This window comes from Staurois parvus, unplaced genomic scaffold, assembly GCF_062004578.1.
Source record: "Staurois parvus isolate SC_StPar_1 unplaced genomic scaffold, SC_StPar_1.0 ptg000173l, whole genome shotgun sequence".
Taxonomy (NCBI): domain Eukaryota; kingdom Metazoa; phylum Chordata; class Amphibia; order Anura; family Ranidae; genus Staurois; species Staurois parvus.
This window is the reverse complement of record NW_028317969.1, coordinates 4,173,785-4,193,940: the sequence shown is the minus strand read 5'-3', so window position 1 is coordinate 4,193,940 and position 20,156 is coordinate 4,173,785. Positions and strand designations below refer to the sequence as shown.

Genomic DNA, 20,156 nt, shown 5'->3' with positions numbered 1-20,156 from the left:
GGAAAAGGGGTGGGGCTATCTATACAGCATTAATTAAACCAGAGGAAAGGGAGGAGCAGAGCCAAAATATAGAGAACACTTAAAGGCATATGACAGTCATGTGAAACATGACAGCCGGTGTTTTTTACGCGTTCCAGTGCATTTTGGATGCATTCCAATTCAATTTTTACTAAACCCACAACAGTAAGATCAGTCTGTAGATGCAGTAAAGCATGCTTGTTATACTCACTGTGGAACTTAAGGGGTTAATCCTCCGTATTATGTAATAAGGTTGTTTGTTCCTCCCCTTCTTCTACTGTCCCCAATCCATTTGCTCTAAGAGTCACTCTGCACATGCTCAGTTTAGTGTGTATTGCTCAGTTTGGTACATTCCAGTGCGTTTTTTATGCATTTTACCGCGTTCCAGTATAGTTCTGTGCAGAAACAATACAGCCTGTTCTACTTTTTTTTCTGCAACCGGCATGCACGGGAACTACAAGCACTGATGCGAACTATGAGGGGCAATGGAAAAGTTCTCAGCTGGTGTTTTTGACGCGTTCCAATTAAATTTTCCCCTCTTTGCCTTCAGTTTAAATAGGGACATTTGCTTTTTGGTACTTTTTGGTGCATTCCAGTGTGTTCCGGTGCGTTTGTATGCGTTTTACCGCATTCTAGTACAGTTCTCTGCAGAAAAAAAGGCAGCCTGTTCTACTTTTTTTCTGTAACCGGAACACACCGGAACTGCAAGCACTGATTCGAACTACAAACTACGAACTACTGAAAAGTTCTCGGCCGGTGTTTTTGACGTGTTCCAGGATGTTTTTAATGCATTCCAATTCATTTTCCCTCTCTTTTTTTCAGTTTAAATAGGGACATGTGCGTTTCAATGCATTTTTTGTGCGTTTTGGTGCATTCCAGTGTGTTCTGGTGCATTTTTTATGCGTTTTACCCCATTCCAGTACAGTTCTGTGCAGAAAAAATGCAGCCTGTTCTACTTTTTTTTCTGCAACTGGATCACACTGGAACTGCAAACACTGATGCAAACTACGAGGGGCGACTGAAAAGTTCTCGGCCGGTGTTTTTGGCGTTTTTAATGCATTTCAATTCAATTTTCCCCTCCCTTTTCCTTCAGTTTAAATAGGGATATGTGCGTTTCAGTGCATTTTTGGTGCATTTTGGTGCATTCCAGTGCAATCCGATGCGTTTTTATGCGTTTTACCACGTTTCAGTACAGTTCTGTGCAGAAAAAATGCAGCCTTGGGGGCAAGCTGCGAATGCTCAGTTTGGTGTGTATTGCTAGAGAGTTTTTTTTTCTTGGGAGAGTGCATGTGATCAGCACAGGGCCAATCAGCACTGTCCAGACAGAAACCAGGGGTTCTGCATCCTCATAGGACAATCAGGGGAGAATGAAAACTCCTCCTACAAGCTTTAAAGTGTTACTAAACCCACAACAGTACAATCAGTCTGTATATGCAGTAAAGCGTGCTTGTTATACTCACTGTGAAATCTAAGGGGTCAATCCTCCATATTATGTAAAAAGGCTGTTTGATCCTGTCTTCTTTGTTCCTCCCCTTCTTCTACTGTCCCCAATCCATTTGCTGATAGTACAGAGCTCTAAGAGTCACTCTGCACATGCTCAGTTTAGTGTGTATTGCTAGAGAGTTTTTGGGGTTTTTTGGGGGGAGGGTGCATGGGTCAGCAGGGGTTCTGCAGCCTCATAGGACAATCAGGGGAGAATGACAATTCCTCCTACAAGCTTTAAACAGTGCTCAGCTGAACACTGATAGAAGTCACAAGACTGCTCTAACTGCTGATGAGAACATGTATTTAGCAGTTTATATTTACTACAATAATTGCAATTCCATGTTCTGTGTCCTGTGGGGGACCAGATATAGTGAATGCAGGGTTTGGGGCAGGGGCGGACTGACAACTCATGGGGTCCCCGGGCAATAGGGGATATAAAAGGTACCAGGGGCATTTCATGGGCCCCCCTACTGACCCCGGGCCCTCAGGCAGTGCCCGAGTGCTCAAATGGTCAGTCTGCCCCTGGTTCGGGGAGACCAGATATAGTGAATGCAGGATCCTGGAAGACCAGATATAGTGAATGCGGGGTCCTGGGAGATCAGATATAGTGAATGCAGGGTCCGGGGAGACCAGATATAGTGATTGCAGGGTCCAGGGAGACCAGATATAGTGAATGGAGGATCCTGGAAGACCAGATATAGTGAATGCGGGGTCCTGGGAGACCAGATATAGTGAATGTGGGGTCCTGGGAGATCAGATATAGTGAATGCGGGGTCCTGGGAGACCAGATATAGTGAATGCAGGGTCCGGGGAGATCAGATATAGTGAATGCGGGGTCCTGGGAGACCAGATATAGTGAATGCGGGGTCCGGGGAGACCAGATATAGTGAATGTGGGGTCCTGGGAGACCAGATATAGTTAATGCGGGGTCCTGGGAGATAAGATATAGTGAATGCGGGGTCTGGGGAGACCAGATATAGTGAATGCGGGGTCCGGGGAGATCAGATATAGTGAATGCGGGGTCCTGGGAGACCAGATATAGTGAATGCGGGGTCCGGGGAGACCAGATATAGTGAATGTGGGGTCCTGGGAGACCAGATATAGTTAATGCGGGGTCCTGGGAGATCAGATATAGTGAATGCGGGGTCTGGGGAGACCAGATATAGTGAATGCGGGGTCCTGGGAGACCAGATATACTGAAGGCGGGGTCCGGGGAGACCAGATATAGTGAATGCAGGGTCCTGGGAGACCAGATATAGTGAATGCGGGGTCCGGGGAGACCAGATATAGTGAATGCGGGGTCCTGGGAGACCAGATATAGTGAATGCAGGGTCCGGGAAGACCAGATATAGTGAATGCAGGGTCCTGGGAGACCAGATATAGTGAATGCAGGGTCCTGGGAGACCAGATATAGTGAATGCAGGGTCCTGGCAGACCAGATATAGTGAATGCAGGGTCTGGGGAGACCAGATATAGTGAATGCGGGGTCCGGGGAGACCAGATATAGTGAATGCAGGGTCCGGGGAGACCAGATATAGTGAATGCAGGGTCCTGGGAGACCAGATATAGAGAATGCAGGGTCCTGGGAGACCAGATATAGTGAATGCGGGGTCTGGGGAGACCAGATATAGTGAATGCGGGGTCCTGGGAGACCAGATATAGTGAATGCAGGATCATGGGAGACCAGATATAGTGAATGCAGGGTCCGGGGAGACCAGATATAGTGAAGGCAGGGCCCTGGGAGACCAGATATAGTGAATGCAGGGTCCGGGGAGAACAGATATAGTGAATGCAGGATCCTGGGAGACCAGATATAGTGAATGCGGGGTCCGGGGAGAACAGATATAGTGAATGCAGGATCCTGGGAGACCAGATATAGTGGGGCTTATAGCGGGACTGCGGGCAGGGCTGCTATTAGAAACCACGGGGCCCCATACAGCCAACCTGACAGCCCCCCTCCCGCTTAAAAAAACCCAGAGTTTATTATGCTTCGGGTAGGAATGAACACAGTGAGTCATCAGTACTGACCACTTATGTTCATTCAGCAAAGGAAGGGGCTGGTAAATGCGACATACTTATTGGACCTTTCCCCACTCTCCATTTTGAAGGATCCTATTGTGTGCTTCCCAGGTCTGCTTTGAAGTACTGTATATCCAAAGCCATCACTTTAAAAAAAAAAGCTTTTGATGGAGTGGGGGGTGTATTAAATTACATAGTTACATAGTTAGTCTGGCTAAAAAAAAGACAAAAGTCCATCCAGTTCAACCACAGTGAAAAAAAAAAAAAGTTACAATCCTACACCCACAGTTTATCCAGAGGAAGGCAAAAAAACCCAGCAAAGCACGATCCAATTTGCTCTGGCTGGGAAAAAAATTCCTTCCTGATCCCCCGAGAGGCAATCGGATATTCCCTGGATCAACTTTACCTATAAATGTTAGTATCCAGTTATATTCTGTGTATCTAATAAAGAATCCAGGACTTTTTGAAGCAATCCACTGATCTGGCCAGAACCCACTCTTGAGGGAGACTATTCTACATTTTCACAGCTCTCACTGTGAAATAATACAATCATTTTTTTATTTATTGTGTCCCAGCCTTGTGTCACCCTTTTAAAATGTTGTCACTAGAACAGGAACATAGATGTGGGTAGAGGGACTTTTTGGCTTTTGATTTTTGTTTTTGGCTTTTTTAAGTGCATTATCTTCTAAATTGTTTTACCTCAAAACAAGGCATAGGACTATAACCAAATGATATTTTATATACAAAGTATAGACCAGGGATTCTCAACCAGAGTTCCATGTAACCCTAGGGTTTCTCCAGAGGATGCTAGGGGTTCCTTAAACAATGAGCAATTTCTGCCTCTCAGATAAGTTCCCGCTGACACCATTGATCTTTTTAGCTATGTATAATGGGGTAATTCTTCCCAGTGACCACAAGTGTAAAGAGCATTCTTCCCACTAGTCATCACACCAATGTATCATGAGTTGTAGATCTAGTCATTTTTAACAGGGGTTCACTGAGACCAGAAAGTTATTTCAAGGGTTCCGCCGTGTTGAAAAGTTTAAGAAAGGCTGGTATAGACCAGCTTTTTTCATCCATGGTGCCTTCAGGTTTCTTGAGGACTACCTTGGCAAAATGCTTAAAAGTTGCTCAAAAATTGTATACAAGTCAGAGGGTGGATCAAGCCTGCCTTTTAATTCCATGAAGTCACAGGTTTTCATTGTGCAGTATTACAGCCTTCCATCCACCAACATACTTACAGCTAATGGCAGAGGCGGACTGACAACTCATGGAGCCCCAGGCAATAGGAAATCATGGGGCCCCTGTGTCCTCGCCCACACTCAAACCACACCCAAAAAAGCCTATGAAAGGTACCAGCGGCATCTCATGGGGTCCCCTACTGACCAAGGACTCTCGAGCAGTGCCCAAATGCCTAAATTGTCAGTCCGCCCCTGGCTAATGGCTATATTGGTTGATAAGGAGGATGTTGGGAACCTGCACAGCCTCCTTGTTTGCCTCTCCCCTGCCCCTGTGCATCAGCACTGGGGTAAGGAACAGAGAAACATTGGAATAATAGTTAGTGTCAGTCTGCAAAGGTGTATTGTCTTTGGAAGAATAAATCACCTCTAATATTGGGTGTCCTACATGTGTGGATGTTGCTGCATTATGCAAATCTATTAGTTTCATTTTTAAATTTCGGAATGGGATGCCTTGAGAATTTGTAGAATTTTAAAGGGTGCCTTGAAAGAAAAAAGGTTAAGAATACTGGTATAGACCAGCCTTTTTCAACCAAGGTGCCTTCAGGTGTCTTCAGGGGTGCCTTGGCAAAATGCCTAGAAATTGCCCAAAAATTGTATACAAGCCAGCAGGTGGATCAAGCCTGCCTTTCAGTTCCATAAAGCCAAAGATTTTCATTGTGCGCCATTCCAACCTTTTAGCCAATTGCGTCCTAACAACCAATGATGTCATTTATTGACAAGGAGGACATTGGGTGTCTACATAAAATCCTTGTTTGCCCTCCTCTGCCCCCCTCTGTCAGCAGTGGGGTCACATTAGCTGAGTGAGGGAGAGCAACTAAGGGAGAGGAGAAACATTGACATAGTAGTCAGTACAAATGTGCTAAAGTATATTTGCTTTGGAAGAATAAATCTCTATGTTGGATGTCCTATATGTGTGGATATTGCTGCAATATGTAAAACAATTATTTTAGTTTTTTACATTATAGAATAGGGTGACACGAGATTGTGCAGGATTTTAAGGGGTGCTTTGACTGAAAAAAAGATTGAGAAACACTGGTATAGACTATTCCATTGCAGACTGATATGAAATGGATAAGATCAAAGGCATTCTGCCCCCTTCTGGCTAGAAGTGGTATTACAACTAGTGATACTCATTACTGAGAATGTTTTCAAGCACTACTTTGTTATCAGTATAATACTCGCAGTTATTCAAGTTATAGTAATTACTAGATAGAATAATAGATCTTAGTAGAGGAAAATGGTCACCAAAGGGAAAAAATCATTTTTGGACCCCCTAATGCTCAAGGGTAAATACTTTTTCAAAACAGAGAGTCAAGGGATAGAGAGGGAGAGGAGAGAGAAAAAGAGAAAGGGAAGTGGAAAAATGAAGAGCATCCATAATACGCTGAACCCTTTTATAATACTCAACTGTTGTCAGACAGTAAACACCCACTTTATTATTATTCAGATGGCATCCAGAGGAACTGAAAAAAATCATTCTGAATGTCTCGACATTTAACAGGAAGCAGTAGAGGAGTTCTCTGCCCAACACCACTTAGATATTACAAGCCTAGAGCATGGCTGAGGTATCATGAAGGTTTCATCGCAATTCTCTGTTGTAGAAGACATCGGGAGGGATCCAGGCACCTGCCTAATTCACAGTCTAAATGGGCCAAAAGTCTTACAAGGCCCTTGTACAGCTATATGTCAGCCCCTGTTTTAGGAAGAATAGTATCTATAGCCCCTCCTCAAACAGATAGCCTGAGATGAACACCATTGATAAAGAAAAATCATTTTTTTATATTTTGTAATTATTATAAACTTTACTAATGATTAAATGAGTGCTTATATGCTGCTAATGTCAGGTTCTTTGTGTAACAACAGGTTCACTTGCTAAAATCATTTTGCTGAAAGATGTTATTGGAACAAATTATTGATCTCCAGTTCCTTGAAGAGTCTTGTTGTGGAACACGGACACAGTTAGGGGTCTATGTATTTTAAAAAATTGCAGTGTGAATGCCTTGAATGTTCTGAGGGCTGCTTTCGTTTTAGGATCAAATGTTATGGCATGTTAATAACTGGCAATGTTACAAGCATTTTCCTTATCTGTGACTTTTGCAGCAGTGGTGTATTAAGGTGTTGTGCTGCCCTAGGCAACACAAAATTGCCACCCCCTCCCCAGAGAGCCTGACATTGACCAACAACACCCCTGCCCCCCCCCCCACCCGAGAGAGCCTTCCACTACCATTGTCCCCATACACCAGCCACTCCCCTCCCAGCAAAAGAGAGGAAGACACTCACCTTCATGGCTGTGGACATCCCCAGGTACGAATGTCAAGCAGCCCGCAGCCTCTCTCAGATCCCACCTAGTCCCCAAGCCGCATGTGTCCCTTCTCCTGTCCCTTCTTACAGGGGAGCGGTGCTGCCCCCCCTGAAAAATGCCACTCTAGGCAAATGCCTTGTTTGCCTTGTGGTAGATACGCCCCTGTTTTGCATGAATGCTAAAATATTCACACAGTTCATGCTTTATAAATAGGGCCCTAAGTCTCTGGCTTATGAGCTTTTCAAGAGGTTGGTGAAGCTGATAATGTGTTCCAAAATACCAGAAATGAATCTCTCTTATAATTATTGAGGAGCTGAAAATTCTTAAGTGAATGATTTAATATTTAAAATGTAGTTCTCCTACCCTCTAGATCAGTTGTTCTCAACCTTCCTAATGCCACGACCCTTTAATACAGTCCCTCATGTTGTGGTGACCCCCAACCATAAAATTATTTACCCAGTAATTATAATTCATGAAGTGTTGTTTTACCTCCAATACTGCTGCTTTCAACACAGTAGCTGCTTTCTACACAGTAGCTGCTCTTTACACATTGGAAATATGTGTTTTCTGATTGTCTTAGGTGACCCCTGTGAAAGGGTCGTTCGACCCCCAAAGGGGTCGCGACCCACAGGTTGAGAACCACTGCTCTAGAATATGCTAAAACTAAATTGAATTGGATCATGATGAACGACAAACTCACCTGTATTCTACACAACAATACTACTAAATTTGACAAAATGTGGGACCCATGGATTCAGACAATCTCTGTACCTTGATCCTTCTCGCGGTGACCCTCTTTTCCTTCTTCTTTTGTTTCTTCTTCTTCCTCTTCTCTTATTTCTTTTTCTTTCTTTTCTTACATTACTTGGTCTTTTTTCACTTTTACGTGTAGCGCGGTTGGGTGAAACCATTTGTATTGGTTCTACAACATTTGTCATGTTTTTCTTAATGTTTATTTCAGGCTCTTCATGTGGCTACAAGTATTGAGTTTTATTTTTGTATTATATCATGGCATTTGTTTTTGCTTTTATTTGTATTCTGAAAACTTTTCAATAAAAACCATTGGAAAATAAAATGTTTATGATTTGGAGGGTCCTACACGGCAACTGCCCAATATAGGAGCCTAAAAGCCTCTTGTCTGATCTAAAGATCAGATCCTAGGTACACCTTCCATGTCTAAGGATCTCCATGTACGTCAATCCCTCTGCTTTCTAATATTTACTTTTACTTTGTAACTCTTTTCTTTTAAATTAACTTTCAAAAGTTTCAACATGAGCAGAGGCTGTTGATTTCCTCACCCCCCAGGCATGACATATACTTCTGGCTCATTATGATGTTAGGGTTTGACGGAAGCATGTAAGTATTATTACTTCTAAAACTGAAAATCATTAGCAAGAGTTTTCCCAGGATGCTTAGAAGTCTCTCTGTCCAACCATGCACTTGGCTTAGCTTTGTTCATTGGTTTCAACAATTACTCCTATCAGAACTAGAACTACGTTCACTGCTTACAACAATCACGGCGATTATGACCAACCTAACAGAACCTGGCTGACTCGCCAATTTACATTCCAGTTTCAACACCATTTCACACATTAAGACTGTCATTGAACACTTGTTCATTGAGGAGTTCATTATTTATAATCAATCTTCAAGATTTCAGCATTTGCCATCATTTTTCCTGCCTGTTTTTGCTTCCACCTCATTTACAAAGAGGGGAATTTCAGCACAGTAAAGAAATCACCAAATTAACAAACAAAGTGGCAAGACACTTCACCATCTTTCTATTTTGCCAGACAGTCCATTTTAAGTTTTTCTTTAAATACCTGAGGACAGTATTTGGCCAAGTTTTCTACAAAAGGGTCAGTCCACACAAAAGTGATATATTAATTACATGTGGATCCTGCCATGTTGAATCAGTGCTTAGATTCTTATATGTTTTTGATATTCAAACATTTAGATATTTCTGTCGTAATTCCTGACACTGTTTGTCTCTATGGGATCTTTGTATATTCTTGTTATTGTCTCAATATTATGTAAAAAATAAAACTCAGCAGGGATGGTGGGAGTCATGGACACAACAGGTATGTAGACCCGGGAGCTCAGCACGGGGATAGTGGGAGTCCTATTAATGGGTACTGTGGGTTTACAGACCTGGCAGCTCAGTATAAAGATGGTGGGAGCCCAGAAGGTGTGTAGACCTGGGAGCTAAGCACAGGGATGGTGGGAGCTCCTCAAAATGAACACAGCAGGTGTGTAGACCTGGGAACTCAGCACAAGGATGGTGGGAAACCCTCATAATTAGCACAACAGGTGTGTAGACCCGGAAACTCAGCGCAAGGATGGTGAGAACCCGTCGTAATGAACATAGCAGGTTCGTAGATCTGGGAGCTCAACACAAGGAAGGCGAGAACCCGTCGTAATGAGCATAGCAGGTTTGTAGATCTGGAAGCTCAATGCAAGGAAGGTGGGAACCCGTCGTAATGAGTACAGCAAGTTCGTAGATCTGGGAGCTCAATGCAAGGAAGGTGGGAACCCCTCATAATGAGCACAGCAGGTTCGTAGATCTGGGAGCTCAATGCAAGGAAGGTGGGAACCCGTCGTAATGAGTACAGCAGGTTCGTAGATCTGGGAGCTCAATGCAAAGAAGGTGGGAACCCATCGTAATGAGTACAGCAGGTTCGTAGATCTGGGAGCTCAAAGCAAGGAAGGTGGGAACCTGTCCTAATGAGCACAGCAGGTGCATAGATCTGGGAGCTCAACACAAGAAAGGTGAGAACTCATCATAATGAGCACAGCAGGTTCGTAGATCTGGGAGCTCAATGCAAGGAAGGTGGGAACCCCTCATAATGAGCACATCAGGTTCGTAGATCTGGGAGCTCAATGCAAGAAAGGTGAGAATCCGTCGTAATGAGCACATCAGGTTCGTAGATCTGGGAGCTCAATGCAAGGACGGTGAGAACCCGTCGTAATGAGCACAGCAGGTTAATATATCCAGGAGCTCAAGACAAGGAGGGTGAGCACTGCAGGTTAGTAGATCCAGGAACTAAACACAAGGATGGTGGGAACCCGTCATAAAGAGCACAGTAAGTTAATAGATCCAGGACCTCAGCCCAGGGATGGCAGAAACCCCTCATAATTAGCACAGCAGGTTAGTAGATCCAGTAGCTCAGAGCAGGGATTGCGGGAGGCTCTCAAACTGGGCACAGTAGGTGTGCAGACGCAGGAACTCAGCAGAAGGAAGGTGGGAGCCCCTCATAATGTGCCTTTTGGGTCTTTAGACCTGGGAAAACAGTGCAGGGATAGTAGAAGGCCTTCTAATTGGGCATAGCAAGTGGGCAGACTCCGGAACTCAGCACAGTGTCCTCACCAATAGACTCCCTGGGCGACAGAAAGGAGTGTCAAGTGTTTTACCTCTCTACTATATACCAACGACTGAAATATCAGTTTTGGGTGGGCTGACCTTTTAAACTGGCAAGCAACAGTGAACTTCAATACCTTTACTACTTCTCTATAAAAGAGACCAGTGGCAACAGAAGCCATTGCTAGAGTAACATACAGTATGACAAAAGTGCAGCACTGAGGAGGGAAAAGTCCCACTTACCTTCTGGTTGGTATTGTGCTACAATTGTCACTGTTTGACCTGCTCCTTTTAAGGCAGCTGCAGCTTGTTCATGGGAAGCACCACGGAGATCGATTCCGTTAACCTACATAAGGGAATAAAAAACAAAATACTTACATCTAAACTTCAGGTGGATATAAACAACACAGTGGTTCTAAGGGCTAATTTTTTTTTTTTTTACCTTAATGCATTCTTTGCCATTCTGTTGCTCGACCACCCCTTGTGAAAACCCAAGGGGTATGGTGGATCTACATAGACTTAGGCCACCAATTATGGAAGTATGGATTTGCTACCAAATATGGACTCTTGCCTTATTAAGGACTGTAATGGACTTTTACACCTAAATTAAATATCATTACCTCATAGGGCACAACTAAAACACGACTTAGAGGACTTCATACAGGACTGTGTGTTGAGGATGTCTTTTGAGAACTGTTCATTTGTTACCTTTAATTACTCAGTAAAGTACTTCAATGTTCAATTAAACTGCTTGGTTTAAAGTCACTAAAGGGGGGCACGCATGATGTATCAAAGAACAGTGCTTAAAAAGGGGATAGAAGATACAGTGCAGAGATTTAATGAGACAAGAAACTATCCTAAGGAGGCTATATTGCTAATAACTACTGTACTTGTGTTGTGTGCTTAAGCAACCAACCAGTCAGGAAGCGGGTGATGGAGGCTTTGATGCTGTGGGGGTTTGATGCTTGGTCCCTTCTCTAGTAACCGGTTACCCATATAATGGGACTGGTCTCACGCACGAGGTACCTAGTGACCTAGCCTGGAAGTTATGAGTGATGTAGTGAGGCCTTGGGAGGAGAACAAGCATGGGTTTATGGAGAAGTGAGCTTCCTGTATCCAATAGCAATATTGGGATCAATGTCACAGGAAGTAGTTCACAGGACTACTGGGTTGGTGGAGATCGGTACAAGCTCTCTGGTACTGGTTCAGAAATGCTGCACAACTAGAGAGAGAGCTGAAGTGTTAAGGGTGATGTCTGTAGTGAGCAAATATCAAGAGTGTAAAAGATTGCTGTAAGGAGTTAACAGTATGCTCGCAGAGGAGTCTCAATTTAAATCTAGAGTGCTGCCTTAATGCCGATTTCATCTGACCGCAGCCTCAGCCCAACACTGGGGGCACTAGTGAGATCTCGCACTGAGCCCCCACTACTGGGCGAGTTAAGCCCCACCTACAAAGAGCTTCCTCTAAGGAAGCCACCTACCCTATGAGTAAGCACCTGTTCCTGATAGGGTAAAATGCGCTAGAGGGTCTGCACATCATTGGAGTAGTCTGTTGGATGAATAAATTGTTCCAAAGCTTCTAATAAGGATTCTTTTGCACTTGTTATACAACTATAACAAAACGTTTTTATTAGTAAAGTTAACGGATCAAAATGGAGCAGGTAAGAGACGTTTATTGTAAAATGTGATAAACTCTTTAAAGTGGAGCTGCCCCAAAAGGGGAAGTTCTGCTTTAAGTACTAGTCGCCTGCTCCCCGTGGGGAATTGGCACCTTTGGGGATCGGGGGGGTTCCTGATTTTGACAGTTACTGCTCCCACTTCCGCTGCGATTGGAAGCAAAAGTTGTCCCCCCTCTCCATAGTCTTCTGGGACATATGACAGGTCCCAGAAGACTATAGGACCATTCACAAGGCCAGGGGCGAACTGACCATTTGGAAACTCTGGCACTGCCTGAGGGCCCAGGGTCAGTAGGGGGCCCCATGAGATGCCTCTGGTACTTTTTCATAGGCTTTTTTGAGTTTGGGCAAGGACACAGGGGCCCCATGATCCCTTATTGCCCGGGGGCCCCATGAGTTGTCAGTCCCTGCACAAGGCGCTACACATTTAAGATGCCGGCGCCAGGGAGCGAGAATGGCCGGTGAAAGCGAGTGCGGTGAGCACATTGCTGGATTGAGGGACAGGTGAGTGTTTATTTTTTTGAAGCTGCTGACTTTTATTTATTTTTTGGTTTGACTGATCTGCTTTAAGCCACTGACTTTCATGACTAGGGTTGTCATTTCCTAAAAATATCGATATTTTGTCGTGGTTCTTTATACAATTATTCACAGCACTCATGGACATTATTTTATCAGACAAGTGTATGTCATTTCCCTGTGTGAATGATCAGGTAGACACTTTGACCACAGCAGGTTCAGTGAAGGCTGGTGACTCCGTTGTTGATTGCAGTGCTCGGCTCCAAAATTTTTCTGACGGGGCGGAAACAGATAATGACCATTCTGGCAGCAGTTTGTTGTTATGAACGGATAATCACTACCCAATCTCCACAGTCATCTCCCTGCCAACCGTGCTGCAATTCCGGAGGCGTCATCCATATGTTGGAGTAGGAGTCATGGCTATGTTATTATCGTATTCCGGCGATTTCTCTGACATGGTCAGTGCCAGCTAGTCCACCAGAGCATTTTTTTTCCAGTTTGTAAGTGTTTGTAAGTGCTACAGGGCGGCCACTCTGTGTAAAATCACATGTATACACGTGAGTTTGCACTCCTTGTTGTAGGGTGCACGCCCACCGCACGCGCGGCTTCTGCTGCGAGTTGTCACAGCAGAAGTCGATCATCCATAGGATGAGCGCGAGCGCTGGCACCCGTTGATGGGGAAGGAGAGTAATAGCCAACATGGAAGAAAAATATATTTGAAGCATATTTTCACAACATTTTAAAACATTCTTCACAAATATATTGACATACACATATATATATATACCGTATTTTTGGCTCCATAAGACGCACTTTTTTCCCCCCAAAAAAGGGGGGAAAATGTCAGTGCGTCTTATGGAGCGAATATGGAGCGGCCGGTCCGGTATTTCCACTGCCGCCGTGTCAGAATACCGGGCCGGCCGCTCAGCTCTACAGCGGGACCTTATAGAGATGACTGCTGACCTTTGGGGAGGGGGGGGAGAGGGTACCTGAATTAGACAGGTACCCGCTCCCACTTCCGCGGAGTTGTTCTTTCATCTTACCCGTTCCTCTATCCAGCGGCGCGGTCTTCCCGGCTTCTGTAGTGTGGGCATGACAGCCGGGTGCCAAGTGCGCATGCGCAAGAAGCGGTGTTTTTTGTGAATGGTAAGGCGGCACCTGGGACACATGACAGATCCCAGAAGCCGCCGGACCAATCACAAAGCGCAACTGCTTCTCGCTCATGCACACTGGGCACCCGCCTGTCATGCCGAGCGCCATTACAGAAGCCGGGAAGACAGCGCGCGGCTGGATAGAGGAACAGGTAAGATGAAAGAACAACTCCGCGGAAGTGGGAGCGGGTACCTGTCAAATTCAGGTACCCTCTCCCCCCCCTCCCCAAAGGTCAGCAGTCATCCCCTGTACTATCCACAGTCTCTGGTCATCCCTGTGCTGTCCGCAGTCTCTGGTCATCCCTGTGCTGTCCGCAGTCTCTGGTCATCCCTGTGCTGTCCGCAGTCTCTGGTCATCCCTGTGCTGTCCGCAGTCTCTGGTCATCCCTGTGCTGTCCGCAGTCTCTGGTCATCTCTGTGCTGTCCGCAGTCTCTGGTCATCTCCTGTACTGTGTCCGCAGTCTCTGGTCATCTCCTGTACTGTGTCTGCAGTCTCTGGTCATCTCCTGTACTGTGTCCGCAGTCTCTGGTCATCTCCTGTACTGTGTCCGCAGTCTCTGGTCATCTCCTGTACTGTGTCCGCAGTCTCTGGTCATCTCCTGTACTGTGTCCGCAGTCTCTGGTCATCCCTGTACTGTGTCCGCAGTCTCTGGTCATCTCCTGTACTGTGTCCGCAGTCTCTGGTCATCTCCTGTACTGTGTCCGCAGTCTCTGGTCATCCCCTGTACTGTGTCCGCAGTCTCTGGTCATCTCCTGTACTGTGTCCGCAGTCTCTGGTCATCCCCTGTACTGTGTCCGCAGTCTCTGGTCATCTCCTGTACTGTGTCCGCAGTCTCTGGTCATCCCTGTACTGTGTCCGCAGTCTCTGGTCATCTCTTGTACTGTGTCCGCAGTCTCTGGTCATCCCCTGTACTATGTCTGCAGTCTCTGGTCATCTCCTGTACTGTATCCGCAGTCTCTGGTCATCTCCTGTACTATGTCTGCAGTCCATTAGTTCAGAATTTTTTTTTTCCTGGTTTCTGCCTCTAAAACCTAGGTGCGTCTTATGGTCAGGTGCGTCTTATGGAGCGAAAAAATACGGTATATATATATATATATATATATATATATATACACTGCATGTTGAAATGCGTTTTTATTACAAAATATATGAAAAATATTTTTAAAAATACATTTCAAATATACTGTATGTCTTTAAAAATACAAATCTACATTTTTGGAATGTATTTACAAATATATGTAAAAATATATGTTAAAATGACTTTTTTATATGTTAAAAAAAATTGAAGAATATATTTAAAAATATATATTTTAAAAAATATATATTTTTTAAATATATTCTTCAGATTTTTTTTAACATATAAAAAAGTCATTTTTTTACATGTTAAGACAGCCTGCACTGCAACTGTTGCATGCAGTTGTGGGGCCCTTGCTTGAATGGGTTACACATATACAAATATATGTAAAAATATATGTTAAAATGACTTTTTTATATGTTAAAAAAAATCTGAAGAATATATTTAAAAAAATATTTTTCATATATGTTGTAATATATAAAAAAACGCATTTCAACATGCAGTATATATACAGTATATATACAGCTGTGCTCAAACGTTTGCATACCCTGGCAGAAATTGTGAAATTTTGATATTGAAAATATGACTGATCATGCCAAAAAATGCTCTTTTATTGAAGGATGATGTCCTTTTCCATCTTTATAAAGTTCCATTACCTTGTTACGCAAAAATGTAGATTTGTATTTTTAAAGACATACAGTATATTTGAAATGTATTTTTAAAAATATTTTTCAAATATTTTGTAATAAAAGCGCATTTCAACATGCAGTATATATATATATATATATATATATATTTAATTGAAATATATTTTTTAAATATATTGAATATGGCCAAAATTGTAGCATTTCAAATATATGGCAATATATTTGGGAAGAATATTTTTAAAATATATTTCAAACATATTTTTCTTCCATATCCTAGATTGTAAACTCGAAAGAGCAGGGCCCTCAATCCCCTCATGTTTTGCATTGTATGGTTATTGTTCTGTCACATGTTCTGTCCCCCTCTGTAATGTACAGCGCTGAGCGAACTATTGGCGCTTTATAAATACTGTATAATAATAATATGGGAGGTCACAGCTCTGCTGATATAAACAAGGCAGAGCGGTCTCCTTTTAGCGGTGATCTGCTAGATTTTCTTGCAAAGCAGGGAATTAAATATTGCCTTTAAAATCACATTACTGTGCACACAAAACATTGGCTAAGACCACAGTCAACCTTTTGATTGCCCCAGATGCTTAACCCCCTTCCCAGCCAGTGTCATTAATACAGTGACAGTGTATATGTTTAGCACTGGTCACTGTAGTGTCACTGGTTCCCGCAAAATGTCAGTTAGTGCCCGATTGCCCAAGACAATATCACAGTCCCGCTATAAGTCGCTGATTGCCACTATTAGTAAAAAAAAGGAAAAAAATGAATAAAAATTCCAGTGTATATACCATAGTTTGTAGACGCTATAACTTTTGTGCAAACCAATCAATATGCGCTTATTTTTTTTATCAAAAATATGTAGCAGAATACATATTGGCTTAAAATTTATGAAGAAATGTGATTTTTTAACTTTTTTATTAGTTATGTTTTATAGCAGAAATGAAATATTGTTTTATTTTTAAATTGTCGGTCTTTTGTTTTTATAGCACACGAAAAAAAAAGTACAGTGGGGATCAAATACCACCAAAAGAAAGCTTCATTTGTGTGAAAAAATAACACATTTTATTTGCGTTGTATGACTGCACAATTGTCAGTTAAACTAACAGTGCTGTATTGCAAAATATGGCCTGGTTATGAAGGTGGGTAAATCTTCCAGAGGGCAAGTGGTTAATTCCCATGATCATCAGTTCCATCTAGTGACCAAAATTTGGTAGTTTTCTGAAATCTCAATGAGAAAACATACCACATTTTGACCACTAGGTGGAGTTGATAATCATAGGAATTAATCTATGATAGAAAATACAGGGAAGATGTGTGCAGTCTAAAGCAGTTTTTCTCAACCAGGGTGCCTTGAGGTTTCTTCAGGGGTGCCTTGGCAAAATGTCTAAAAATTGCCTAAAAATTTGTATAAAAGCCAGCGGGTGGAACAAGTCTAACTTTTAGTTTCACAAAGTCACCAGTTTTCATTGTGCACCATTATGAGCTTCTAGCCGCCAGCGTCCTGACAACCAATGACATCATCAGTTGATAAGGAGGACATCAGCTGCGTGCAGAGCATCCTAGTTTGACCCTCCCCTGCCCCTCTCCATCAGTGCTGGAGTCACATTAGCTCAGTGATGGAGAAAAACTGAGGGAGAAGAGAAACATTGGAATACTAGTCAGCACCAGTGTGCAAAAGTGTATTTGCTTTGGAAGAATAAATCACCTCTAATGTTGGGTGTCCTACATGTGTGGATGTTGCTGCGTTATATAAAACTGTTGGAATAGTTTTTCACATTTTAGAATGGGGTGCCTCAAGACTGTCCATAATTTTAAAGGGTGCCTAGGGACTGTCCATAATTTTAAAGGGTGCCTCGGGGACTGTCCATAATTTTAAAGGGTGCCTAGGGACTGTCCATAATTTTAAAGGGTGCCTAGGGACTGTCCATAATTTTAAAGGGTGCCTCGGGACTGTCCATAATTTTAAAGGGTGCCTCGGGGACTGTCCATAATTTTAAAGGGTGCCTCGGGACCGTCCATAATTTTAAAGGGTGCCTCGGGGACTGTCCATAATTTTAAAGGGTGCCTCGGGACTGTCCATAATTTTAAAGGGTGCCCCGGGGACTGTCCATAATTTTAGAGGGTGCCTCAGGGACTGTCCACAATTTTAGAGGGTGCCTTGGGACTGTCCATAATTTTAAAGGGTGTCTCGGGACAGTCCATAATTTTAGAGGGTGCCTCAAGACTGTCCATAATTTTAAAGGGTGCCTCGGGACTGTCCATAAATTTAGAGGGTGCCTTAGGACTGTCCATAATTTTAGAGGGTGCCTTGGGGACTGTCCATAATTTTAGAGGGTGCCTCGGGACTGTCTATAATATTAAAGGGTGCCTCAGGACTGTACATAATTTTACAGGGTGCCTCGGGGACTGTCCATAATTTTAGAGGGTGCCTCGGGACTGTCCATAATTTTAGAGGGTGCCTCAAGACTGTCCATAATTTTAAAGGGTGCTTCGGGACTGTCCATAATTTTAAAGGGTGCCTCGGGACTGTCCATAATTTTAGAGGGTGCCTTGACTGAAAAAAGGTTGAAAAACACGTGTAAATGAATGCTTGTTACGCTCATTGGACAAATGTTTTATAAATAGACCCCGCTGTGTATAAGAAGAAGACTCTTGAGAGAAGTAGTGCCAACGTAGCTATGCCGTAATGAGCAATGGTCCCCAGGACAAACAGGAAAAAAAAACAATAAAAACCTGATTCTAACCCCTCGACACTTTATCCAAAATCTGGAAAAAAAGTTTCCTGTTTAGATACACTTTAGTCATATTGCCTTTTTCTTTCTACATAGACTAGTAAATTGGAACAGGCTGTTGATAGCATCTCCCAAAAAAGGACAATGATGGATGCTTCAACAAATGTATTTATTTAATTATTATAGGTACTTATATAGCGCCGTCAATTTACGCAGCGCTTTACATATATATATATATATATATATATAGTACATTTACATCAATCAGCCCCTAACTCTCAAGATAAATATAGTGCCTATTAATTATAAAATATGCAGGTATATATTTACATACTAACACTACAGTATATGTACTAAATCATTACATTTCAGGAGAAAAGATGGGGGCCCTTTAACTATGTCTGCACACTCATCTTATAATATTAAGTCTTTGTAATTGTAACTAGCAATGGGCAATCAGCACAGTATTACACCCTTCCAGCTCTAGCTGTGCTTGGATGAGCAGACATCTGCTAGGCAATGTGATCCTGCTGTGTGGATAGCACAGTACACTGCAGTCATCTGTCATCGCAGAAAGGACATCCATTCCTGCACCTGCACATGGGTAGTACTGTACAAGATTTGATCTTTGCAAATGGGAAATTCTTAAAGTTGCAAACATCCTCCAAAAGGGCATATTTGTATGTTGTAAAATAAGACTGTGAACACTTACCTTTCCCATGGTCCGTGCTGCTAGAACACATGAAAAATCTTCATTTAAAGTGTATGTGAATCTAGTTCTGCAAACTCTGGGACTAGATTACATAGTTACATAGTTAATCTGGCTGAAAAAGGTCCATCGAGTTCAACCATAAAAAAAGTTATAATCCTAAACCCACAGTTGATCCAGAGGAAAGCAAAAAACCCAGCAAAGCATGATCCAATTTGCTCCTGCAGGGGAAATAATTCCTTCCTGATCTTCCGAGAGGCAATCGGATATTCCCTGGATCAACTTTACCTATAAATGTTATATCCAGTTATATTCTGTGTATCTAAGAAGGAATCGAAGACTTTTTTAAAGCAATCCACTGAGCTGGCCAGAACCAACTCTTGAGGGAGTCTATTCCACATTTTCACAGCTCTAACTGTGAATAAACCTTTCCGTGTTTGGAGATTACATTTCTTTTCCTCCAGACGTAAAGAGTGCCCCCTTGTCCTCTGTGATGACCTCAGGGTGAATAGCTCTACACCGAGTTCACTATATGAACCACTGATGTATTTATACATGGAGATCATATCCCCCCCTTATGTATTATACATGGTGATCATATCCCCCCTTATGTATTATACATGGAGATCATATCCTCCCTTATGTATTATACATGGAGATCATATCCCCCCTTATATATTATACATGGAGATCATATCCCCCCTTATGTATTATACATGGAGATCGTATCCCCCCTTATGTATTATACATGGAGATCATATCCTCCCTTATGTATTATACATGGAGATCATATCCCCCCTTATGTATTATACATGGAGGTCATATCCCCCCTTATGTATTATACATGGAGATCGTACCCCCCCTTATGTATTATACATGGTGATCATATCCCCCCTTATGTATTATACATGGAGATCATATCCCCCCTTATGTATTATACATGGAGATCATATCCCCCCTTATGTATTATACATGGAGATCATATCCCCCCTTATGTATTATACATGGTGATCATATCCCCCCCCCTTATGTATTATACATGGAGATCATATCCCCCCTTATGTATTATACATGGAGATCATATCCCCCTCTTATGTATTATACATGGAGATCATATCCCCCCCTTATGTATTATACATGGTGATCATATCCCCCCTTATGTATTATACATGGTGATCATATCCCCCTTATGTATTATACATAGAGATCATATCCCCCCTT

The 20,156-nt window shown here is 42.8% G+C and overlaps 1 protein-coding gene across 9 annotated transcripts in view; it reads right to left on the bottom strand.

Moving 5' to 3' along the window:
- The window catches only part of DLG2 (discs large MAGUK scaffold protein 2), a 2,035,798-nt gene that overhangs the window by 594,208 nt on the left and 1,421,434 nt on the right, over positions 1-20,156 (bottom strand). For all 9 annotated transcript variants that reach the window (XM_089676759.1, XM_089676760.1, XM_089676764.1 and 6 more), the window contains one exon: positions 10,667-10,769. In XM_089676759.1, coding sequence (XP_089532885.1) covers positions 10,667-10,769 — 103 coding nt within the window. The remainder of the gene's footprint in view (positions 1-10,666; positions 10,770-20,156) is intronic.